At 30.5% G+C, this 25,807-nt stretch overlaps 9 protein-coding genes across 9 annotated transcripts; 5 read left to right on the top strand and 4 right to left on the bottom strand. All coding sequences in view use genetic code 12, as the record gives it.

Annotated features, from left to right (window-relative positions):
• Nucleotides 1-338: 338 nt before the first annotated feature.
• Nucleotides 339-1,379, top strand: KGF55_001885 (ribosome biogenesis protein TSR3; the record flags this gene model as incomplete). The annotated part of the gene is made up of 1 exon (XM_051756507.1): nt 339-1,379. The coding sequence occupies one exon, from the start codon at nt 339-341 to the stop codon at nt 1,377-1,379; it is 1,041 nt and encodes a 346-aa protein (XP_051615563.1).
• Nucleotides 1,380-1,762: 383 nt separating this feature from the next.
• HYU1 (5-oxoprolinase) lies at nt 1,763-5,692 on the top strand (the record flags this gene model as incomplete). Its single annotated transcript, XM_051756506.1, has 1 exon — nt 1,763-5,692. The coding sequence occupies one exon, from the start codon at nt 1,763-1,765 to the stop codon at nt 5,690-5,692; it is 3,930 nt and encodes a 1,309-aa protein (XP_051615562.1).
• Nucleotides 5,693-6,139: 447 nt separating this feature from the next.
• Nucleotides 6,140-9,650, top strand: DLD1 (Dld1p; the record flags this gene model as incomplete). The annotated part of the gene is made up of 2 exons (XM_051756505.1): nt 6,140-7,891; nt 8,196-9,650. 2 exons carry the CDS (start codon nt 6,140-6,142, stop codon nt 9,648-9,650), a joined length of 3,207 nt encoding a protein of 1,068 aa, XP_051615561.1.
• An 820-nt stretch (nt 9,651-10,470) lies between these two features.
• ALD5 (aldehyde dehydrogenase (NAD(P)(+))) lies at nt 10,471-11,964 on the top strand (the record flags this gene model as incomplete). Its single annotated transcript, XM_051756504.1, has 1 exon — nt 10,471-11,964. One exon carries the CDS (start codon nt 10,471-10,473, stop codon nt 11,962-11,964), a length of 1,494 nt encoding a protein of 497 aa, XP_051615560.1.
• A 719-nt stretch (nt 11,965-12,683) lies between these two features.
• On the top strand, nt 12,684-13,214 carry KGF55_001881 (uncharacterized protein; the record flags this gene model as incomplete). Its single annotated transcript, XM_051756503.1, has 1 exon — nt 12,684-13,214. One exon carries the CDS (start codon nt 12,684-12,686, stop codon nt 13,212-13,214), a length of 531 nt encoding a protein of 176 aa, XP_051615559.1.
• Nucleotides 13,215-13,284: 70 nt separating this feature from the next.
• KGF55_001880 (uncharacterized protein) lies at nt 13,285-13,944 on the bottom strand (the record flags this gene model as incomplete). The annotated part of the gene is made up of 1 exon (XM_051756502.1): nt 13,285-13,944. One exon carries the CDS (start codon nt 13,942-13,944, stop codon nt 13,285-13,287), a length of 660 nt encoding a protein of 219 aa, XP_051615558.1.
• Nucleotides 13,945-14,227: 283 nt separating this feature from the next.
• Nucleotides 14,228-18,250, bottom strand: KGF55_001879 (uncharacterized protein; the record flags this gene model as incomplete). The annotated part of the gene is made up of 1 exon (XM_051756501.1): nt 14,228-18,250. One exon carries the CDS (start codon nt 18,248-18,250, stop codon nt 14,228-14,230), a length of 4,023 nt encoding a protein of 1,340 aa, XP_051615557.1.
• Nucleotides 18,251-19,707: 1,457 nt separating this feature from the next.
• On the bottom strand, nt 19,708-21,174 carry KGF55_001878 (uncharacterized protein; the record flags this gene model as incomplete). The annotated part of the gene is made up of 1 exon (XM_051756500.1): nt 19,708-21,174. The coding sequence occupies one exon, from the start codon at nt 21,172-21,174 to the stop codon at nt 19,708-19,710; it is 1,467 nt and encodes a 488-aa protein (XP_051615556.1).
• A 1,011-nt stretch (nt 21,175-22,185) lies between these two features.
• KGF55_001877 (uncharacterized protein) lies at nt 22,186-24,393 on the bottom strand (the record flags this gene model as incomplete). The annotated part of the gene is made up of 1 exon (XM_051756499.1): nt 22,186-24,393. One exon carries the CDS (start codon nt 24,391-24,393, stop codon nt 22,186-22,188), a length of 2,208 nt encoding a protein of 735 aa, XP_051615555.1.
• Nucleotides 24,394-25,807: the final 1,414 nt, after the last annotated feature.

Genomic DNA, 25,807 nt, shown 5'->3' with positions numbered 1-25,807 from the left:
GAAAGAAAAAAAAAAAAAAAAAGTTCATAAGTCGATTATAACTCTCCAAAAATAAAGCACATATTAATAGTAAGTTATACCTTACTTGTTGATAAGTGAGGAACCGAAGCTTTGGTTCAAATCATTTTCACATCCTTACCGTATTCATTGAGCTTGTTATTTGGAGAAACTAATTTCTTCAATGGGGGAGGTATTTCGTTAAGAAATTTGTAAACATGATCAATTCTATAGGAAACGACTATTTTACACAAAATCGCAAACATGAAATAAAAAAAAAGTTAAGTGCTTCAAGCTATTTGCAACTCATCTAATCTAATCGATCTATTCCAATAAAATAAATGGGAAAAGGTAAAAACAAGACATCGGAAGATAAATCCAATAAAAGCCGGACCTCAAATGGTCATAAATCGAAACAACATCACATACGAAGAGGCAAACAAGAAACAGGGGCATCTTCATCTTCATCATTTATTAATCCAATTGATGGATCAAATACAACTACCACTACAACCATAAAAAAGTTTCCAACAAAATTAGCAATGTGGGATTTTGATCATTGTGATCCTAAACGATGTAGTGGTAAAAAATTAGAAAGATTAGGTTTAATTAAAAATTTAAGAATTGGTCAAAAATTTCAAGGTATAATTATAAGTCCAAATGGTAAAACTACTGTATGTCCAAATGATCTTGAATTAGTTGAAGCTCAAGGAGCAGCAGTTGTTGAATGTTCTTGGGCTAGATTAGATGAAATTCCATTTCAAAAATTAGGAGGTTCAACAAAAAATGAAAGATTATTACCTTATTTAGTTGCAGCTAATCCTGTAAATTATGGTAGACCTTGGAAATTAAATTGTGTTGAAGCATTAGCTGCATGTTTTGCAATTGTTGGACATTTAGATTGGGCGGAATTATTATTAGAAAATTTTTCATGGGGTTTAACTTTTTTAAAAATTAATAAAGAATTAATTGAAATTTATCAAAATTGTGATGATTCTGAATCTATTTTAAAAGCTCAAGATGATTGGTTGAAGAAAATTCAAATTGAAGCTAAAGAGAGGAAAGAACAGGCACATAATGGAGATATTTGGATGATGGGAAATGTAAATAGAAAAGATATTGATGATGAAGATGATGAGGAAGAGGAAGAAGAGGAAGAGGAAGAGGAATATATTAATGAAGATGATAGTGATGTAGAATACGATAATTTGGGTAATCTAATATCGAAAAAGAAATATGATAGTCTAGGGAATGAAATAATAGATGGTGATACTGAGGACAGTGAAACGGAAGATGAAGTAGATGAAGTTGTTTTTGATAAACTAGGAAACGTAGTTGAAAAAAACACATTAAGCGAAAAGCTAAAGACAGTTAGTATTTGAGTTCTAGGTATAAATATAAACATGAATAATGATTCTCAAAACGAAATGTGGACTGTAGTAGAGCGCTTTTAAAATTGTGTAATTATTTAATTATAGTTCAAATTTACGGCTTTGTTTCCAAATTAAGAAGTTAGCGCTTGATAAAGTTTTAAATACAAATTATACTCACATAATTTATTGATTTAAATCTAATGTCAAATAACCATTATGAATTTTCATTATCTAAGCGATTCTGAATTGCCAATTAACCGATTCAATTGATATTACTAAGCGATACAATCAAATCAAAGACACCGAATAATATAAGTACCTATTTAATTCCAATTTTCATGAGCCAACTAATATAATAATAATTACTCACTACAAAATAAATTTATTCAAACATGGTACAAGGTATTCAAATTTCAATTGATAGAGGTGGAACATTTTGTGATGTTATAGCAAAAATTCCAAATGAAAAAGATTATGTTTTTAAACTATTATCAGTTGATCCTCAAAATTATAAGGATGCTCCAACTGAAGGTATTAGAAGAATTTTAGAAAAAGTAAATTCAACCACAATTCCTAAAGATTCAAAGTTAAAATTAGATCAAATTCAAAGTATTAGAATGGGAACAACAGTTGCAACAAATGCATTATTAGAAAGAAAAGGAGCAAAAGTATTACTTATTACTACAAAGGGTTTCAAAGATGTATTAGTTATAGGAAATCAAACAAGACCAAATATTTTTGATTTAACTGCAAAAAAATTAGGACATTTATATCATAAAGTTTTGGAAATTGATGAAAGAGTAACTATAGCTGGATTTTCTGAAGGTGGTGGTGACAAATTAAAAATTGAAACTAAAGAAGATCCTGAATTGAAAGAAAGTGTAACTGGTGATATTGTACGAATTATAAAAAAACCTAATTATGATTTAATCAAAGAACAATTGCAAAACATATATGATGAAGGAGAAATTAAAACTATAGCATTGTCATTGTTGCATGCTTATGCTTATCCAGAACATGAAGCTAAAGTTGCCAAAATAGCCAAAGATATTGGATTTACAGTTTCTGTGTCTCATGAACTACAACCAATGATTGGATTTGTTAATAGAACATCATCAACAGTCGCAGATGCTTATTTATCACCAGTTATAGATGAATATATACAAAATTTTGGTGCTGGATTCGAAGGTGGTTTAAATGCTTTTGGTAATAAGTTGTTATTTATGCAATCAAATGGTGGGCTATGTCCTTGGTATAAATTTACTGGTTTGAAAGCTATCTTATCTGGCCCAGCTGGTGGTATGGTTGGATTTGGAGAAACTTGTTATGATGATATTACTGAAAGAGCCACGATTGGATTTGATGCTGGTGGTACATCAACTGATGTCTCGAGATTTGCAGGGTCATTTGAGCACATATACGAAACTGTTGTTAGTGAAATCAATTTGCAAACACCTCAATTGGATATATCAACTGTTGCTGCTGGTGGTGGTTCAATGTTATTTTGGAAAAACAATATGTTTGTCGTTGGACCCGAATCTGCTGGTTCTGATCCTGGTCCTGCTTGTTATAGAAAAGGTGGTCCATTAACAGTTACAGATGCAAACTTATTGTTGGGAAGATTACTTCCGGATCATTTTCCAAAAATATTTGGACCAAATCAAGACCAACCTTTAGATTATGATATTGTGAAAGAAAAATTTGAAAAATTAACTAGAGAAATCAATTTGGATCAAGCAACCACAGGAAACATTTTAAGTCCTGAACAAGTAGCTAGTGGGTTTTTAAAAGTTGCAGTTGAATCAATGGCTAGACCTATAAGAAATTTAACTGAAGCAAAAGGTCACGAATCGGCCTCTCATAATTTAGCATCTTTTGGTGGCTCTGGTGGTCAATTTGCAGTTCCTTTAGCTAAAAATTTAGGAATTACCAAAATTGCAGTTCATAAATATTCATCATTATTATCAGCATATGGAATTCATTTGGCAGATATTGTAATTGAGAAACAATCTCCAGCTTCTTTGGTATATGAGAAACTGAGCTTAAAAATTCTTTTTGACAAGATAAAGCAATTAATCATAGACGCTGAAAAGGATTATCATGATCAAAAATTAACTCAATTCAAAACAAGAACGGAAGTTTACTTAAATATGAGATATGTTGGAAGTGATACCCATTTGTTGATTCAATCAAATATTGATGAGATAGATGCTGATGAGAAATTTATTTCCAGACACAAATCAGAATTTGGATTTAATCTAGATCGAAAAGTTTTAGTTGATGATGTTCAAGTATTATTAATTGTTGAATCCGATGATAAAGAAAAACACAATCCGTATGAAGAGTTTAAAAATTTGACAACTTCGAGTGCACCTCCGGCAAATATAATTCAAAAAGTTTATTTTGAAATTCAAGGTTGGTTAGATACATCTGTTTATGCATTGTCAGAATTGAAAAAGGGTGCTATCATTCCTGGTCCTGCTATTATAATCGACGATACTCAAACCATTATTGTTGAACCAAGGTCAAAAGCTGCTATAATTTCGAATCATATTTTGATAGATGTTGAACAAGAAGAGAAACCACAGCTCTCAAAATTCAATGTAGATCCAGTTCAATTATCAGTTTTTGGTCATCGATTTATGTCAATTGCTGAGCAAATGGGTAGAACATTACAACAAACTGCTATATCAACGAATATAAAGGAGAGATTGGACTTCTCATGTGCAATCTTTGATCACAACGGAGATTTGATAGCTAATGCTCCACATATACCAATTCATTTAGGTTCAATGTCATATGCTGTTAAAGCTCAATTGGAGATTTGGAAAGGTAAATTAAAACCAGGAGATGTTTTAGTATCTAATCATCCAAAAGCTGGTGGATCTCATTTACCTGATATTACGGTCATAACCCCTGTTTTAAATGATAAAAATGAGCCAATATTCTGGACAGCGTCAAGAGGGCATCATGCTGATATCGGTTCAATTGCTGCTGGTTCAATGCCACCTAACTCAAAAACAATTTATGATGAAGGTGCTGCAGTTATTACTCATAAATTATGCTCGGAAGGAAAATTTGATGAGGAAGGAGTGATAAGAATATTGGTCGATGAACCTGCAAAACAACCAGGTGGATCAGGTACAAGAACATTAAGTGATAACATTTCCGATTTAAAAGCTCAAGTTGCTGCAAATTATAAAGGTATAGTTTTGTTGCAAAAATTAGTTGAAGATTTTACATATGATGTTATTAAACTTTATATGGGTGGTATTCAATCAACTGCTGAAATCGCAGTTAGGAATTTATTAAAATTAGCATATGCAAAATTTGGATCAAAAGAATTGAAAGGTATTGATTATATTGATGATGGTACAGCTATAGCTTTAACTGTTACTATTGATCCGGAAAGTGGATCCGCATTGTTTGATTTTACTGAGACTGGTGATGAAATTTATGGCAATTTAAATGCTCCGACTGCTATCTTGTACTCAGCCGTGTTATATGTTTTGAGATGTTTGATAAGTACAGATATACCGTTAAATAATGGCTGTTTGAGACCAATCAAATTCAAAACTAGAGATGGATCATTAGTAGCACCATCTTATGATGCAGCTGTTGTAGGTGGTAATGTTGAAACAACTCAAAGAATTGTTGATGTAATGTTGAAAACTTTTGAAGCAGCAGCTGGTTCACAAGGTACATGTAACAATCTAACATTTGGAGTGAGTGATAAAGAAAATGGAATTTCATTTGGTTATTACGAAACAATTTGTGGAGGTTCAGGAGCAGGCCCAACTTGGGATGGTCAATCAGTAGTTCAATGTCATACAACAAACACAAGAATGACAGATACTGAGATATTTGAAAAGAGATATCCTGTATTATTGCATGAATTCTCGGTAAGGAAAAATTCTGGAGGTGAAGGTTTACATAAAGGTGGTGATGGTGTCATTAGAGATATTGAATTTCTATACCCATTAGAGGTTTCATGTTTGATGGAAAGAAGAAGTTTGGCTCCATACGGATTATTAGGTGGTAAAGAAGGTAAAAGAGGTGTTAATTACTGGTATTATAATGATTCTAACGATGAAAACAAAGTACAGAAAAGAAAGTCAATAGGTGGAAAATGCACTGTTAAGGTACAAAAGGGAGACAGAATTGTAATTTGTACCCCTGGTGGTGGAGGATTTGGCGATAAGAGTGAGGAATTGAAAAAATCAGGTGCTACTAGATCTGTCAATTATCCAATAGAAAGTACCAAACCTTCGAAACTAACAGGTTCAGTCGGTATGAGATCGATTATACAAGACACCAATTAAATAACTTTTTCGTGTACAAATTGTAGTTTATTTCGTAAAATTTGTTGAGGGAATTAATAATTATTTGTAACAGATCGTGTCAAATCTTTTCAATCTACTTGTGTGAATGAAGTATAATGAATATGTATGAAATTTTCATCAAAAACTCCAAAGTATCTTTATTAATAATAGTGAAGAACGACCCTTTGACTCGGAGAAAAAGTATGTGTTTTGATAAGTAGAGTAGAAACCTTCCACAGTTTTTTAAATTTAAAATAAATTTAATTTTAAGCGGAATTGAATTTTGTGTCAGTATAATATTTCGAAACAAATCACAAAGCTAAATTTGGATTCATTTAATTTCTACATTATTTGATAATAGTCCGAATAATAATTGTTGAAAAATTTTTGGTATGCAGTTTTATCAGTTATAACCTAGTTCATTAAAGGATCTACAAACAGAAGTCGATGTTTTCGTTGGGAAAAAAGAGATTATTGAACCAGGCCAAGGTTCAGTTGAGATTCAAAAGTTCAACCAACACCAATTTTTCAAATCAAACTTTGATAAATTATGCAATACTTGGTTTTGGTTCACTAAGTGTTGGATTTTTAATTGGAAAATCATTGAACAAATCAAAGTCAACTAAGAAAGCGACACCAATTCCACCTACAACTTCTACCGCGTCAAATGCAGACTTAAATGACTCAACTGCCCCAGTATCAACATTACAACCTCCAAAGTATGCGAATGAAAAAGAATTCGAAGAGGGTTTAGACAAAATCATTAATATTGTTGGAAAGGATCATATAAGTTTTGAAAAAGAGGAATTAGATTCTCATAATGACTCATTTTTTTCAACCCATCATCCTCCAAACCCTGATAAACAAAGACCCAATGTGGTTATCTCACCAAATTCAACAGAGCAGGTTTCTGAAATTGTGAAAGTTGCTCATCATTACAGGATACCAATTGTTGCAAGTTCTGGTTTAACTTCATTGGAAGGTCAAAATATTCATACTAGAGGACCTTTCAGTATTGCATTGTCTTTTAGCGAAATGAATAAAATTTTAGCTTTTCATCCTGAAGATTTAGACATGGTAGTTCAACCAGGTGTTAGTTGGCTGGACATTGCGGATTACCTTGATAATAAAGGCAGCAATCTTTTGTTCGGACCAGATCCTGGTTTAGGAGCTTGTATTGGTGGAATGTCAGCCACGAGCTGTAGTGGTACAAATGCATTCAAATATGGTACAATGAAAGAAAATGTAGTTAACTTGACCGTGGTTTTGGCAGATGGAACTGTAATTAAAACAAGACAAAGACCAAGGAAATCAGCAGCTGGATATGATTTGACAAGATTTTTTATTGGAACTGAAGGTACTGCTGGTATAATTACTGAAGCCACCATCAAATTACATGTTAAACCGAAATTTGAACTCATCACTACAGTTGCTTTTCCTTCTATTAAAGATGCAGCTGCTACAGCACTGACAATTATTGAAAAAGGAATACAACCAAATGCAATGGAAATGGTGAATGATACTATGATGTCATTCGTGAACGAACAATCTGATGATAAAAAGTTGGAAAAGCCAACATTATTCTTTAAATTAGGGGGTCCTACGATTAAAGCAATCGATGAACAAAATAAGGTTATCACTGAAATTGCTAATAAACAGAATGCTATCAAGGTTGATAAGAGTTCTAATGCTGATCAAAATGAAGAACTATGGGCGGCAAGGAGAGCTGGATTATGGTCAACATTTCAATATGGAGAGAAATGTCTCAAAGATCCAAAAGATGTACAAGTCTGGACAACTGATATTGCAGTACCTATATCTAACGTTTCCAAAGTCATATCCGAAGTGAACGATGATTTGAATGAAGCAGGATTCAAAGATAAATTTTCTATCCTTTCTCATGTTGGCGATGGTAACTGTCACTTTATTATATTATATAACTCGCCTGATTACGCCAAAGTTCATAAAGCAGTTGATCGAATGGTTGATAAAGCTTTAAAATATGACGGTACATGTACTGGTGAACATGGGGTTGGTTTAGGTAAAAGAAAATATCTTGATGAAGAATTGGGTGAGGCAGCAATTGATACAATGAGAAAATTGAAATTAGCTTTAGATCCAAGAAGAATATTGAATCCTGATAAAATTTTCAAGATTGATCCAAATGATACTTTAGATGAACAATTAGAAGCTGGGCATGTTTTAGAAGAACACAAACCTATGCTCAATCATTAATATTTATAGAAATTTAGGCATTTAGAAGCTATAGTGATGAGCATGATACTTTAGTATCTTACGCATCACAAGACTGAAAAGTATTTATATAGTTAGACTGATTAATTTTTCTACCCCTTAATTATAACAAAAATTACCGCTTAAATATTTGGATCTAAAAAAACTACCCGAGATGTAAGTCCAAAAATAAACGATAACTCATTGGAGTCATTTAATGGCAAAACATTCTTGGTTCAGGGGTCCAATATGCGGTACAGATAACTGTAAGTCACGACTATATCGATCACAGGATGGTTTAAGTATTTGTCAATATGGACATGTTTTAGATGGAGCGATAGAATTTGATGATGAACAAGATACATTTTCAGTACTGACAAGAAGATTAAATGCTGTTGCAGTTGATGAAAGAGGAAATTTTGAGAGCCAATCGAGTCAAAGAACTGGCAATAAGGTTATGAAACAAAAGTTGACTGGAGATGAAGCAATGCCGATTTATTTTAAATGTTTGCAAATCTTGTTAAAAAATCAATTACAATCAATTATAAAATTGTATTTTAGTGATGGAGTTAAAAATGAATTAACATTGATTGTAAAGACTAATTGGTGTAAGACTTTAAACTATTACTATGGTGAATACAAACAAGATCAAATTACTTCAGATAGAGATAAACGATCAGTAGATGTTTTGGATTTACTTTGTATCATCTATATATCAAGTTTGCAATTAAAATCATATCCTTTTTATTTGACTGATTTATTAGAAATAATACTAGAAGACAAAGTTCCGTTTTTTAAAACGTTACATTTGCTTCCTGCTGATGAATTAAATAAATTGCATGGTACCTATTATGAAAGACTTCAAGCTCACGAGAAACCAACAAATGCATTGATTTATCGACGATTGTTTAATCTTAATCCTATCTTACTTGATAAAAATCTACCAATCTCAATTACATATTACTATTCTTACGTTTACAGAATATTGGCTGATTTGATATTACCAAATACACCTGACTTGTTTATAATGATTTACGAGTTCTTGAAAATTTTAAATAAGGATAATTTTGAAATTCCTCATAAGATTAAGACTCAAAAGCAATTGATTGACATATTCCCCGAGGTTTATTTAAGTCTGGTGATTGTGTTTACTATAAAATTATACTTCGAGCATCAACCTGTGGAGTATCATAACAGTTGGTTAATGCAAGTGAGAAATTTTGATAGGGAGTACGAATATAACCACAACTTGAATGATGAAATTCTTTTAAGTTGGTCTAAAGATAAAACCCAAAAGTATTGTGATTGGATCTATAACCATTTAATGCCTCATAAGTACAAAGATGATAGTAAAGACAGTGAAGAGCTAACGGTGATGGAAAAGAGGTTATTCCAAATTTTTTCAATGAATGAGCAGAAAGAAAAGCTTGATACTGATGAAATGAATGATAGTGATAATAACGACTTAATGAATGAAAGCGATTTAATGACAACCAAATTTGATATCTTAAAACAAATAACTGATACAAAGAATTACGAAAAGCATGATTCAACAAAGCAAGGTCTGAAATTTGTAGGTAATACTAAAGATTTAGATTTATTTCTTTTCAATAAATTATCCACCAATTTGAATTTGAATGTTGAATCTTTTCAAAAACATTATTTAACAATTAGTAAAACATTTAATACGGTGCATGTGGATAGTGCTGTCGACTTATATACATAGTAGTAAGACATTAAATAGCATTATTAAAATACTTGAATTTTCTCCTTATTTTCTTTGACATCATGCCTTCAATATTGTTAGTCTGACCCAACAAAAATAAGAAAACGCGGTAAAAAATTAAAGGAGTCGGGGATTACAAAACTTAAAGAACACAAAAAAAACTCCGAAGTGGTAATTTATACCGAATTAAGATAGTTTTTGCTTGCACCCCTTTTCACCAAGAAACATCGAACAAGGTATACATAAGATTGAATAGCATTTTAAAAAAATCAAATAAATGAAAGCCAAAGCTCTATTCAAAATCGATAATCAAAACCTTGAAAGAATTGAAGAAAGAATGTATAATTCAAACATAATTAGCATAAATTCATATTTGAAAATCATCTTAATTGTTCAGCAATTTTTATGATTAACTAATTAAATAAGTACACACTATGTCACAAAAACGTACTTTATTAATATCAAATTTTGTTAAAAGATTAATAATTCCATACAATAATTGATAGGATAAGTCAAAAAAGACAGGGGTAATACCAGGAAAGATCAACAAGGTTGAATGGAAGAATACAACTGTATAATGTTGAAGGATTTTAAAAATTTGAAACGTTCATATATTAACTTTTTTAAATTTATATATACCATGACCTGCATTTTTATTTATCCCCACAAAATCATTTAATAAATAAAAATATTTATAATATGAAAAAGTATATAAATTAAAGATATTCCTTTTAATTTTAATTTTTTCTTTTGCTCTTTTACCAGTAGTTACAATTGCTATATCTACATTATAAATTAAAAAACTAAATTAACATTAAGTATGGGAAACTTACCTTTAGAAGTCAAAGTTGAAATACCAAATGGTATATCATATACTCAACCAACTGGTTTATTCATAAATAATGAATTTGTTTATCCAAAAGATAAAAAGACATTTGAAGATATTTCACCAGCAACTGAAGAAGTGATTACTGAAGTTTATGAAGCAAAAGAAGAAGATATTGATATTGCAGTTGATGCAGCAATTGAAGCTTATAAAACTTGGTCGGTAAGCAAACCAGAATTAAGACAAAAGGTTTTATTAAAATTGGCTGATTTAATAGATGAGAATGCTGAATTATTATCAAGTATAGAAACTTATGATAATGGAAAATCTTTACAAAATTCAAAAGGAGATATTGCATTAGCTGCTGCTTATTTCAGATCTTGTGCTGGTTGGTGTGATAAAATTACTGGTAATGTAATTAATACAGGTGGTCAACATTTCAATTATACACAAAGAGTCCCATTAGTTTGTGGTCAAATTATCCCTTGGAATTTCCCAATTTTAATGTTATCATGGAAATTAGGTCCAGTTTTAGCTACTGGTTCTACTACTGTCTTAAAATCAGCTGAGCAAACTCCTTTGTCAGCATTATATATAGCAAAATTATTAGCAGAAGCTGGTATGCCAAAAGGTGTAGTCAATATTGTTTCTGGTTTTGGTAAAATTGCAGGTGCTGCAATTGCTAGTCATATGAAATTGGATAAAGTTGCTTTCACAGGTTCTACATTAGTTGGTAAAACTATTATGAAAGCTGCAGCTGAATCTAATTTGAAAAAAGTTACTTTGGAATTGGGTGGTAAATCTCCAAATATTGTTTTTGATGATGCAGATCTCGATGAATCTATCCAACATATCATTACTGGTATCTTTTATAATTCAGGTGAAGTCTGTTGTGCTGGTTCACGTGTTTTGATTCAATCTGGAATTTATGATAAAGTTGTAGCAAAATTAAAGAAAGCTGCTGAAGCCATTAAAGTTGGTAATCCTTTTGATCCAGATACTTTCATGGGAGCTCAAGTTTCAGAAGTACAAATGTCAAAAATCTTACAATACATTGAATCAGGTAAAGAACAAGGTGCAAAAGTCATTTCTGGAGGTAAAAGAGGAGATGCAAAAGGTTACTTTGTCCAACCAACTATCTTTGGTGATGTTGAAGGTCATATGAAGATAGCAAAAGAAGAAATTTTTGGACCGGTTGTAACATTGATCAAATTTGACACAGTTGAAGAGGCTATTGAATTAGCTAATGATACTGAGTATGGATTGGCTGCTGGTATTCATTCATCAGATGTCAATAAATGTATTGGAGTTGCTAACAAAATCAATGCTGGTACTATTTGGGTCAATACTTATAATGATTTCCACCCAATGGTTCCATTTGGTGGATTCCATTCTTCAGGTATTGGTAGAGAAATGGGTGAAGAAGTATTCAATGAGTATACACAAACCAAAGCTGTTAGAATCAAATTAAACACCTCAAGATTTTAAAAAGTTTGTAAGTATGTAATGAATAAATGATTTCAAAAAGTGATTTGAGTTTTTGATTGTGCTTACATATAGTTTGAAAGTAGTTTCTTAGAAAAGCCCGGCTCTCCATTCATAATTGTTCAAGATAGAGTATTATTGCTTGAACTTTCTTCTATGCAGCGATAATTTTCATAAGCCAGACTCACATTTATTAAACACGTTAAAGTTAGCTCAATAGCCAACGGTTTTCGGAATTTAAAGGTATGTTTTGAGTTCGTATAATGGGAAAGTAGCAGCTAATAAGCAGATACAAACACAAAACACCATAGGTACACCCCAACCCTTAGATTCTGTTTTGCGGCAACACCAACGCTTCAATTACCACTGTCTCACAGGTATTATGAATCAAACCTCTTCAAAACATCTTGTATAATTTTGGTACAAAAGCCGGTTTTTTCTTTTAGATGTGATGTATCGAAAATTCAAATGGGTCCATATGTGCGTTTAATTGTGTTTTCGTAATATAGCCTCGTAAGACTGCGGAAAAGATCTGTAAACTGCTTCAGTGTGAACTAAATTCAATAGTGCACACAGTTATAGTGGTCTGATAAATGTGATTGAAGTCGAAAATGATACACAAAACAATTGCACAAAATTGACTACCGCATCTGATCTCTTCTCGTATTTCAAACAATTCTTTTTAAGTGAAATATTTAGACAACTTGATCTGGAACTCAATAATGCCTTTAGCTCACAATTTAAACAAAGTCACAAAGAACTTATCAAAGTCAACGGGATCAATTCATATCAAGGGTCGCAAGTTCAAACAATTGAACAGAGCAACAGTACGAGATAAAAAACTACAAAAGCAAAAACTTAACTCAATAGAGAAGAAATCAAATGAATTATTAATTGTAACTTTCATACAGAATAAGATCAAGGATGAACCAAATGAGCTGTACAGTCTTGAAGAAATCAAGGACCTTATAAATGATTTCATTAATATAGATCGTGAGAGATTGAAAGATGCAGAAAAAGAACATAGAAAAGGAAGACCAATATCAACAAAACAAAAACTTTTATCTGAAAAAGTAAAACATGAAGAACATGTATTCGAAACTGGATATAAAGTCCCTGACATAAGTGATCCGGAAACAGTGACAAGATTGCGAAGTTGGAACGGAACAACTGGTGCTACAACTGGATTTAAATTCACTCATGTTTCAAAATCGCAGAAAAGCTTTCCTACAAAAGAAGTTGAAATGAGATAGTAAAAATTTATCAATACATTAAATTATACATTACATCATCAACAAATAACATCAAGTTTCAGTGAGATTTTCAACGTGATCTTTTATAGAAAAATTTTTCCTTATAGGTCACATCTCCAATATGTTCCCTTTTAACTTTCATTTCCAATGGATCAATAACTGGATTTAATTTACACCATTCATCTAACATTTTGGTAGATTGACAATGTAAATCCCAAACACTAGGTAAACAATTAACCAATCTAATAAATGGAAAGACATCAAAATCTTTTTTAAAAATGGTTTGCACTTTCCCATCTTCTTGATTAGATTCAATTACATCAATTAATTTATCTATTAAACAACCTGTTGTTATACCTGCATAGGGTTTATTTTCAAAATATTGTTTAACTGTTTTCAAATCACGAACGAAAAAATCAAATTGTACTCCGTTTGGAAGTTCATTATAATCTAATTCTTCACCAGTCCAATAAATAGATTCAGGAGAATTTGATAAACCTTGAGTTTTTTCAAATACATTATATACATCATCATCTATGATTTGTTTTGTTGTAAACATTTGCATGTCTCTTTCAAGTCTGGACGAGCTCAATTGGTTATAATTCTTAATATCTACTTGCGTAGCAAAATTCCTTAAAGCAATTGATTTAAACCTAATGATCGAAGCAGTAGTAACATGTTGTGAAATTTGATTAAATCTAAATTTGTTATAAAGTTGGGGCAATCTCATACCTGAAATTTGGAAAAGAGGTTTTAATGTAACTAAAAAGTCGTTGTTTGATAGAATTGAATGTGTTGATTGTGTATTTGATTATATACTTATTCTTCTTAAAGACTATAGATATAAATTATAATTATTTTTACCCCATATTTCGTACATGCAACTTCATGCATAGCTAACTCTAAATTCCTTAAAATTTCCTTAAATTGACCATTTTAATAGCGCAATACCAATTTTATCCACAACTATATTCAAAATTAATCAACAGATTAATGGTCAGGATGGATCAAAATCAAGCCCAGAATATTTTTCTCCAACTGGATCTGGTTTCTTTTGGTTTTTGAGCATGATCTTCCTCGTGAGTTATATACATATTCTCCCCCACATTAGGAACTATGGTATCATCAATTACTCTTAAAGGTTCATTCTGTTGATGTTGATTCTCTTTATAGTCCATTGGTTCTTCCCAATACATATTAAGTCCAATTAAACTTAACAATATGATTCCAACGACCGAAAATATATCTTTTACCTTACCAAATTTATTACTAGTAGTTGAATCTTTGCTCAAAATAAGATATTTTCTACCATCCATAATTTTATAACCAACAATTTTCCAATTTTTAAATTGCAAATTATTCAATTTTTCATTGATCATTAAAAGTTCTTCCTTGCTGAAATTTCTAAGTATTTGAAAAATATCTTCATCCGATTTTATATTTCCCAATAATGATTTAGATATTGGTATAGAATCCCCATTCAACGTTAAAAGCATGTATGAAGATGAATATCCTGGTAATTCTTCATATGGTTCTTCCCATCCAATATCCTTCTCTTCGCTTTCTTGAGGTTCCACTTTTTCATTTGCTAAATTCTCAATAGGTAATTGTGACTCTTTTAAGGAGTTCTTTTCTTCAACATCTTTGATTTCTTTTTCAAATTTAACAGGTTTTAACGGTTCTTTCATGTTCTCTTTCTCGTATACAAATGTTGCAAAGTCGTCTTCAGCAACTTGAAAAGTACCTGGAGCAAAATGTTCATCATTTATTTCAAAATCTGCAACAGTTTCTTCCTTTTTGTCCAAATCTGCAAAATATTTCTCAGAATCATGGTATTGATTATTTGTCTTTGTTGTTGTAATATTTTGTTTAAATTGATCCATATCGAATTTACTACTGACTGATGTACTACCATGAGCAACAGCTTCCTCAGCTTTTCCATCAAATGATTTCTTCAAATCATTATAAAATTCTTTAATAGTATCGGATGTCATTGGCCCTACAATACTTTTATTCATTGCAAAAAGGCAAGTAATGAATGCTGGGTAATGTTCAATCTCCAAGTTGTACTGTTTTAATTGATCAAGTACAGCCTTTTGAAACAAATACTCTGATGAAGAACTATCCAAACTGGATGCATATTTATTAATTAAGTCCTCAAATTTGGCTTTTGATACTAGATAAAGATCTGAATTCGATAACAACCTAGATTCGTTCAAAAATGATTCCAACACTTTGACTTCTGCTGCCTTGAAGAACTCAGTTTGTTGCTCAATTGCATTTTTTGCATTCTTTTTGAATATATTTTGAACATTCTTAAATACTTTTGCACTAGTCACAACATTATCTAAAGCAAACGAGCTATTATTATTATGTTTAAACAACATTGCCAAATTTCTGTATAATTTATTCCATATAATTTTCTTATCTTTGGTTGCATAACTAGCATCAGATAAATTCTTAACTTTTGCTAAAATATCAGCAGCATTAACATCTTCAAATTTTTCAATGTTCAAAGCATTCTTTAACTGCTCCAATTCAATGATATATTCTTCCAACTGAAAGTCATTTGGTATTTGTTTGTATTCTGGTTTGACTACTACTTCCTTACCCTTTTCAAACTCTTCAAAAACAGATTGAGAATTCAATAACACATCTAAAGCCATCGTATGATTTCCATTTAAATCAAATAATCGAGCCAATCTCCTTTTTAAGCGAATGCATTGAAAAATTTCTGAATTATTGGAAGCTAATAAATTCACACCATTATTTGATTCTGCAAAGTATTGATCAATTTGATAATTCAAAGTATTGATAATTTTTTCTCTATCATGCAGTTCAAATGGCTGACCACCTAAAGATTCTTTCAATTTAGTTAATTCATTAGTGAAGCTTGATAACTGTAAGTCATCTGGAATTTGAACATATGTAGTAGATGATTCTGTAGTAGGAGCTAATTTTGAATTCTTTGATTTTTCAAATTGAGCAAAAATATCATTATTTAAAACAACTGTGTTCAAAATTTCTAAACAATTTTTGGTATTGTTAATGCTGAACTCTCTCAATTTTCCAACCAATTTATTAAAACTTCCATGATTTATTTCAGGATACTTAGAATCATCATTCAAAATTTCCTCCAAAATTTGACCTGCCTTCTTCAAAACTTTGTCTTTTTCCTCAAAACTACCTAATGTTTCTTTCAAAAACTCAATTTCAGGTATATGATTTTCAAGTCTCAACCAATCTGGAAGTTGCTTATAACTTGATGATGTATGTTTGTCCAACTTCTCCTCATAATTTTCATTTGATAATGACTCAATTTCGTCCTCTTCTAACTCTTCGACTAAATCATCCAAAGCTTTCAAATTGTTTCCACAATAAATAGAAGTCTCCTCAATTGCCTTAATAAAGCCTATATCTGCATCGGTTTCCAGCGAAATGAAATCACAAAGTTCTCTAGTGCTAGCAAATAAATCAAATGAAATATCATATTTGTTTTTCAACAGCTTCAAATTTTTCAAGTATCTCATTATCATCGAATCCAATGGGAAACATCTAGCCAAAGATTGACCTTTTAGTTCAAGGTATTTGAGAAAGACCTCAGGAGTACTGATTAGATCATTGAGTTTATCAAAATTTAAATCGTGAAACAAAGCAAATATAAACCCTGGCACAATCTCACCATGTTTCCAAAGTTCTTGGGATGTATCAGCATCAAGTTTATTTTCGAAATTATAACCAATGCTGTATAAGAAATTTAACTTAAAATTATCTTCGAAATTCGAAGTAAACTTAATATTTAATAATTCCAAATCTTCCTCAACTAAAGTGGGTAAGATTTTACCAGCTTTTAATTGATCTTCCATCAAGGCATCAAATAAAATTTCTGCTTCCTCCTTAAATGGGTTTCCTTCATCCTGTGTGATGTTGTACAAAGATGTAGCTAACTTAAAAAAGTTTTTGGTTTTCGGAATTTGATTTGCAAAATATAATTTATTCCATATTAAAGCATATTGATCGTATGTAGTGAAATTGACATCTTTTTCACAATTTTCAAATGTCTTATACCACAAAGCATCTGAAAAATCATTCTTTGTGATAATTTTTTTTATTAATTTTAAAGGAGTTTTTGTAACTTCCAACATCAGTTTCAAAGTTTTATACCTAGCAACTTGTACAGATATTTTAAAAAACATTTCATCAACTTTGGAATTTGATTCAAGATATTCATCAAAATTTTTCAACATTTTTTCAATTTGAAGTAATAAATCTGTTTTTGATCTGATTTTTTTAAAATTAAATTCTTGATCTAATGATTTCAATTCTGGGATGTAAAAGTATAATCCATTTTCCAAAAAGTCCATTATTTCTTCACTTTTTTGAACTTGAGGTAATAAATCAGTCGAAAGGTTTTGTATGAATGACGGATCCTCTTTTACGAACTCAAGGAAAAACTTGGTCATGTCATTGTACTTTGCTTCGTTTGTATTGGTAACTTCATGAATTTCACCACGAGTATAATAATCCTTAAAAATATATAAAGCATTAATCACTTCAGTATTGGTTAAATCTGAAAATTGTTTAATTCTGTATTCGTAAGCTTCTTGTAAAAAGTGTTGAAAAACGAGTAATTCGGTGTAAAACTCTTTTGCAAAAGCTAAATCATCTAATTCACCTTCTTCATTTCTGACATTTCCCTCCCAATAATAAAAATCTAATAAAGGTTCACACAAAGGTTCGTTGTAATCAATCAATTTTTCAAAAGGATACCATAAACCACCTGGTGTTTCAAGATTTAATACAGGTTGTTTATTCACGTTCTTTTTAAAATCAGGCTTTTTGGCTCTCTTGGTTAAAGAAATGTAATCAATTTCAAATTCCTCAACATGAGTTGCTAATAACCTTAGTTGTTGATATGGTTGCAAAGTTAACTGTGGGTTATACTGATTTTTCAAATGGGGGGTAAGTGCTAACTGTGGTTGCAATGGAAGTTTGTTTTTCAAAAAATTCTTTGATATAATCCTTCTGCTGATCATAGTGCAATTAATCAAATACAAACGCGATAATAATTTGAAATTCAAGTCAAATGAATGAATTCTAAAGATCGTGATGATTTGTAGATCTGAAACCTAATAAATGCGTAGACGGAATTCAAATATTAAGTGGGTATTTCAAATGTATATGAGAGATTCTTTGTTTTAAAATAAAATTCCTTATGTGACTAATTGTGATGAAAACCAAAAATTGAATGTAATTGAATAAAATTGATATGAAAAGTTAATTGGTGATTCTGGAAAAAGTTAATGATAAAAAATGTTAGTATAGGCTATTAAGTCAATATAAAGTATAATAAAAAGAATATTAATATTTAGATAAGAAAAAATAAAAAAGGAGAATTAAAGCACAAAACAAAATTAAAGCGATAAGGGATATAATCTTAATACGGAAAGACTTGTGGCTCAAGCGTGTTTTTAGTTCGACCCCCATTTCAATTAATTTAGGATATTTTTAACTATAGCGGTACGGATAAACATACAAATTGTATAGTGGTACGGATGTCTAACTTGGGGCCCAATTGAAAGCTACGCTCAAGTACTTACCCAACATCATTTGATTCAGACCAACTCACAGAAATTTGTGAGTAAAGTAGGTGAAGCTATTTTTTCTCTTTTGATACTCAATTGACTGGATTGTTTGAGTTATGGAACTATGTTTGTTCTTTTACTGTGTAGCACACTAGACCATTGATTTAATAAACAATTAATAATGAGTCAAACAAACAAAAAAAAGATTAGACGCAAATATTTCAAAAATTTGAAGAATATTAAGTTATTCTTCAACTCAAACATAAATTTAAAATGTACTGTGAAATATTGTTATATCGTAAGCAGTTCAAGGCTTTTGCTATACCGTCTTGTAAAATAGGAAATTTTTAACTGGATTTGGTTTTTGTAAATACGATTTCATATCTGAGACGTAAGTGACCCAAAACAATTATCCTGCACGAACTCGATTTGATGCAATTTACATAATATTATGAAATCAAAAACTCGAGATATGAAGAGTATTCAGTATCGGAAAATACTTGACATTTTGAGCTAACTCAACACTGATGGACTTAAAGACAACACGTTTAATTACAACTACTTTGTTTTGATGGTAAATGTTATTCTTTCCCACCAAAACTTTATATCAAAACCATCAAAATTAAATCATTAAAGTTAAGCCAGGATATTCAAATTCTGTGGATAAATTTTCGAGTTGATTGAAATTAATCGTTTGAACAAACATTCAGGATTACCGAAAAAGTCAAACGAAGATTGTATCTACAGTGAGAGTGATAACTATCAACTACTTAGTATCCCAGAAGCTATCATAATTTATAATTTTCTATTATTACAATCGTTTTATTCCATCACTCGAGTTTACAGATTGAAAGTGAAAATGAATTAATTGCTTATTTATTTTCTTTAATATACCTCCTATTTATAAACTATAAAGGACTGTATGAATCAGCTTCGCTTTCAGATCTCGAATCTCGTGCATCAAGATGTTCAAATAATTGATTTGGTATTTCAACATCATTTTCGATCAAAAAATCATTATAATATTTATCAAAATATTTTAATTCATTAATTGTAAACAAAGTTATAGCAATCTGTCCTCCATTTTGTTTAAATTGATTCAACCGTTCAATGTAAGATTTAAATTTAGATGCTTTAAAGTCAATCAAAATTTGTTTTCCTTTAACGAAATCTAAATTATGAGTAACAACAACTGCATTCATTGACTCAACTACATACGAGAATTTTGGTTGTTCTTTAGATGACAATTTAAATCCTCGATAAAATGCGTCAATGGACTTCCACCTTAAGAATTCGGTGATCAGCATAGCGTCATCTTTATTTTGAACAAGAATAACAACATTTGATCCAAAACTTTGTCCCCTTTGTAAAAATGATTTTTTAATTCTTGCTATTTCATATAATTTTGCATCTATTGCTAATTTTTTGGACTCTTCTTTGATTTTGTTTAATTTGTTAGATGTTAATTGGTCTAATTCTTCTTCAGATAAGTAAAAAACATTTGAGCGGTCGTCCACATTAACAAAGTTTATTCTTTTGTCGATTGATGCATGAGGTAATTCAGGAGAATAATAAACAGTAATTAAATTTCCAAAGTTTTGTAAATAAGATGTCGTTTTTTTTGATGAAGTATTGGTGAAGTAAATGTAATTTGTCGAGTTGTAAAATTGAGATAAGGATGACTTGAAGTTGATATCATTATCTTTGATCATTTTGTGAACACCATCTATGATTAATAAATTGGTTGTATGTATATTGGAATTTGTTTCTTTAGCAGCACGATCAAATTCATCTGGGGTGAGTAATAAAATTTGTGGTAAATCCTGATCTGAACAATTAATTGATTTGCTAAATTCATTCAATGTATCGAGTTTTACTAACAAGTCCATTATATCACAAACAGCTTCGGTAACCACTACTACATTTGGTCCATCCCATCTTGAGGCTGTAGTTGAAACTGATTGGGTCATATAATCCATCACACTTACCCCAATACAATTCTGAACTTCCATTGGATTGCTAATACCAACATTTAAAATTGACCTATTACTTCTATAGCAAGGTATTGTGTACCCCATACTTTGATGAAACCCGATTCCATTTTGTTGCATAAGATTCGAGAGTTTTGCATGTAATAAATTATTTAAAGTTAATGTATCAAAAACTGGACTTGGTGGATTGTATCCTTCAATTTCAACACCGTAAATTAAATTGAATTTTTTGATTAATTTTGACACCGACTCTTTGTTTGAGCTAAACCTAGAATTTGCTTGATTGGTAGAATGAGATTTTGAGCTAAAATTTGATGTAGATTCCCAAATTTCATCATCTGATTGATATGGATTCAGAAACCTTTGTGCGTGTGAATTATACATTCTGTGATATATGATCAACCCAAATAGTTTGAATGGAAATGTATATTAAAGGCTGTTGAAATCTATTATATTGATGGTTATCCAATCTCCATTTTAAATTTCATAAAGTAGTAACAAATGACTGTATTTATAAAAAGTTATATCCCCACATTTACAAACAAATCTAGACGATGTATTAGATTTAATATGCATCTTTATTGTTGATTTTTCCTCTTTAAGCATTTTGATTGATCATTACTCTAAATAAATATGTTTCAGGTATATCATCACAAAACGTCACTTGACAACTAAGTATACTAATCTTAAACTTCAACTCTGAATCTAATACTTCGAGATCTTGTATTTTTAATTGATAAAAAATAATTTATTATTAGGTTAAATACACTACTTTTAATATTATCAAGTTATTTAGTGTAACCTTTTTATAAAGTATCTCGCGTAATTTATTTCAGATGTATTTTGCAAATAAACAAATTAATTGTCACTGAATGATCAAAACGAAATCTGAACCTATATCAGACAAAGTCCTTCTTATGCCAGTTTTTTAGATTAATACATTGAAGTTGATCTATGGTTTGGTGTTGGAGTAATTATATGTAAAATTTTTAGCTCAATGATTTATTGAGCTATATTCCCTCTTAAAAACACAATACCCCGTAAAATTCATTCTGAAACAAATCCAAATTTGTGAAATCAAAATCTATGCAAAAAAAGCTTATTACGTGTTTTTGGACGCATGCCTTTCTAATTGCCAACAATACTCTAACTTCATGTGAATTTTTCAACGAAGTTTCATAATTAGTGGTAACCTTCCGCCTGAGGCTAAACAGAACGAATTTTTGTAAAACGGAATTACGAACCTTAGTATATTTTCTAATTTATCAATAAAATTTAAATTCAACAATAGTCTATATCAAATGAGCCTACAAACAATGAGTATTCTATTTTAAATAAAAATTTCGACAACATATCTACTTACGTAAACAAATATTAAAAGAACAAGAATCTAGTTTAAGCCCAGACTTGAACTTGTTCATAAAAATCAACTCTTTTTCTCTCTTTATTACAGACATTTTTACTACAATAATAACGGATTTCATCAACCATTATAGGATGACCACAAGTGACAAATGCAACTGATCCACTGGATTCTTTTAATTCCTCGGGAATTAATGTCTCGATACATGGTCTACCTTCCTTGAAACTAATATGTGATAATTCTGATTTAATGGTATTTATTATATGACAAGGATCAAGATCTGTTTTTTCATCACATGAAGTTTCTTCTAATTTAGTGATTTCTTTAAATGAATCGTCTTTTTCCAAACTTAAACCCTCTGAATCTTCTGGTTTATCAATTGAAAGTCTTTCCAATCCTGTGAATCTATTATTGAATTCATCCATAAATATATGACTATTTGGTTGAGTAACATAAATTGTAGTTTCTATCTTGACTTTCTTCAAGCTCATTAACTCTTCGTAAAACCAATATAATGATCTCCATTCTCTAACAATCCACGTAAGTTTAACCCTATTTGAACCATCTTTACTATGAACAGCAACATCAACTGCTTCAGAATAAATCCCTGGAATACCATTTCCACCAGCAATAAATACAGCCGTATTAGCATATTTAGCAGCAGTTGATTCTCCATATGGTCCTTCAACACCAACTCTAACTTTGCATGTTCTACCAGGTTGTTGAGCCAAAGACTTGTATAAGTTTCTTGTGATACCTCCTTTAACTTTTGCATACAAGATTATTGAACTTCCTTGATCAACTGAATCAGTAAAAGTAAATGGATGTGATTGATAAAAATAAGTTGGTTTTAAAAAATGAATAAATGCATGTCCACCAGGGATAGATTTCCAATAACTAGGTTTAGGTACAACAACCTTTAATGTTTCATCAGATAATAAAGTTACATCAGCTTGAGGAAATCCAAATGCAATCAATCTACCAAGTCTGATTACTCTATCTAATCCCCATACACCAATCGTAGGATAGAAAACCCAAATAAAACCGAGTTCAACAACATGATACCAAGTTCCAACTACCCAAAAAACAGCTAAAGAAATATGTAAGAATAAAAATATTTCATACCATCTTCTTCTAAAAAATAGCATTGCTTGAATCATTATTATACCTCCACAAACTCCAGCGACAATACCCCATTTGAAGTAAGTTTCTTTAACTGATTCAGCATAATATGGAACAAACACAATAGTAAATGTAACAGCATGTATAACAACTAAAGCAAACATGACTCTAGCGGTATGTCTATGGTAAGTCATAAATGTACTATAATTCCAACCAACTATCCATTGTAAGAAGTTATTTCTACCGGCAAATAAGAATACCAAAGGCATCATTACTGTTGCAATAATACCAGTTCTATCAGCAACATATCTAATTTCACTCATGTATTTGGTTTCACCAATGTAATCTCCATCAACACCTTTCAAATTTATTGAATTTACTAAAATTGTGATGCAGTAAAATAAAAATAGAACAATTGATTCAAATCTTGAAGGTATTAAAAAATTGAAAAATTTTAAAAAACTCTGTTCTTGAACTCTTTTTTTACCAAAAGTAGCAGGCATTGAAACATTAGCTCTCCACCAATTGATTGCAGGATTTGTCAATTTCTTAGTGGTATTTGGAAAAAAAACTTTAAACCAATTTGTAAAAGCCCCTAAAAGTAAAACCAATAACCAATAACCTAAAATTCCTGAACCATAATCAATCGAATGACCATAATTGTTATAAAATCTAGTGTATGATGATTGCATATACTCAGTGTTTGTTCTATTAAGTATAAAGGGAATATCGATAGGAACACTCATGTTAAAATTTTCAATTTGATCAGCAGATTTAGCATCAGACAAGTAATACCCTATTGATTCTTGAAACCAATCATCATTAACTGTTGCATTATAATATGAACAAACCTCATTGAGATTCCTAGTGTATTGTGATTCAGTTTTGTTTATACCATATAAACATCCTGCAACTGTTGCAAGTGCATTTTTATTGGTACACAGGCAACCAATATCTTCTGTTGGACAAAATGATACTTCCCCAACCATTTGATAATAACAAGCATTCACAAACCTAGATTTTAATCCAGAATCGTATTTTGCTAGCTTTTCTCCATGGACAAGGTTGATAAGTGAAAAAAGTATGAAATAAATGATATCTAAGTTCTTGAATTTCATTGTCATTGGATGTTAGGTTGTAGTTGAAAAGATGTTGATCTAAATTAAAAAACCATAGGTAAGCTAGCAAAACATGGGAGAATAAGTAAATATTTATACTTTTGATCAACAGTGAAATATTTTTGATCAGATGTGTTTCATTGTGTAGCTATTTTTCATTAAACATATGCTGCAAAATTTCTAAATTCTTTTCATACGGTATCCTAAAAACTAAAAATCATTCCATACAAAAGTGTATTAATTGTTAATTACTCGTATGCAATATCTGATTTGAAAAGAGGAACATTATTCACATGACATGAAGAACCGCCCTGAAAGTGAGCACAAAACGTTCCAGACTAACTCAATCAGCAATTTTCTGTAACTCAAACCATTTTAAGCCAATCAGGAATAGGTTGTATGTGTTGAATCCAATCTAAAATTAAACCAAAATAGAACAATTGAATAAAATTTTTATACTGTAAATCGTTTAAATTGATTTTTTAGATAAATTGAAAAACATTATTTTTGAATTTCTGTACTGTATATAATTTGTTTCTTTCATTAGTAGATCTTTAAAGCAGCACAAAACTGTTATATTGAAATCTGTTCTTTTTTACATATCATTTTACCATAATTGATGAGCTAGAGTGAATTAAGGTAGATGAAAAAATATAAGATTTAAAATTAAAAATATTAAGTTCTTGTGGGTTCTGTTTTAACAAATCTGAATGCATTTCCAAAGATGCTTTTATTACTTTAAAAAAAGAGATGGGGTAACAAAGGCAATATTAAATTTTATAGATCTTTAAATAAAGGTTAAGAAACTTTAAAAAACAACCAAGATTAATTACGTTTGATCGATATAGTGTCATTTACGAATGTTTTGACGGAAATGTATATGTTGGTAAGGGCTCAAAAGCTTGAGCTTTCTGTGATATAGCCCTCAACCAAGTATTGAAGGCTCTTTAACTCTTTTGCTCTTCTTGGTTGATGCAATTTATTTATTCAATTTGAGCAATTTCTATTTATAATCTATGTAACATGAAAATCATGCATTAACTTTAATTTGATTTTTTAATTGACTTCTATTAGAGTAAAATTTACACGGACAAACGTAAGAACAACCTATCATTAATTACAGTAAAACCTAATTTTTAATCTCGAGCCAATTATCTTTTGAGCAAATCAACAAATGTTTTTAATTAGAAATTTGTAATCCAGATACAGCCTTTTGAAAAACATAAACGTTGGTTGGTTATACTTAAGTTCCAATTCGTAAAATACAATTCACCGTTGAAACCAGTAAAATTTTCTTGGTTTGAAAACCCCTGAACCAAGAAACAATAATAAACCCCAGTTTAACGTGCATACATCTTGGCATGGGAGTGAGACACAATTGACATTCTTTGGCTTAATTTGTAATACTGATGAA

The sequence above is a fragment of the Candida pseudojiufengensis genome (genome assembly GCF_024610245.1).
Source record: "Candida pseudojiufengensis strain CBS 10847 chromosome Unknown scaffold8, whole genome shotgun sequence".
NCBI classification, from domain to species: Eukaryota; Fungi; Ascomycota; class Pichiomycetes; order Serinales; family Debaryomycetaceae; genus Lodderomyces; species Lodderomyces pseudojiufengensis.
This window is presented reverse-complemented; position numbering and strand designations above follow the sequence as displayed.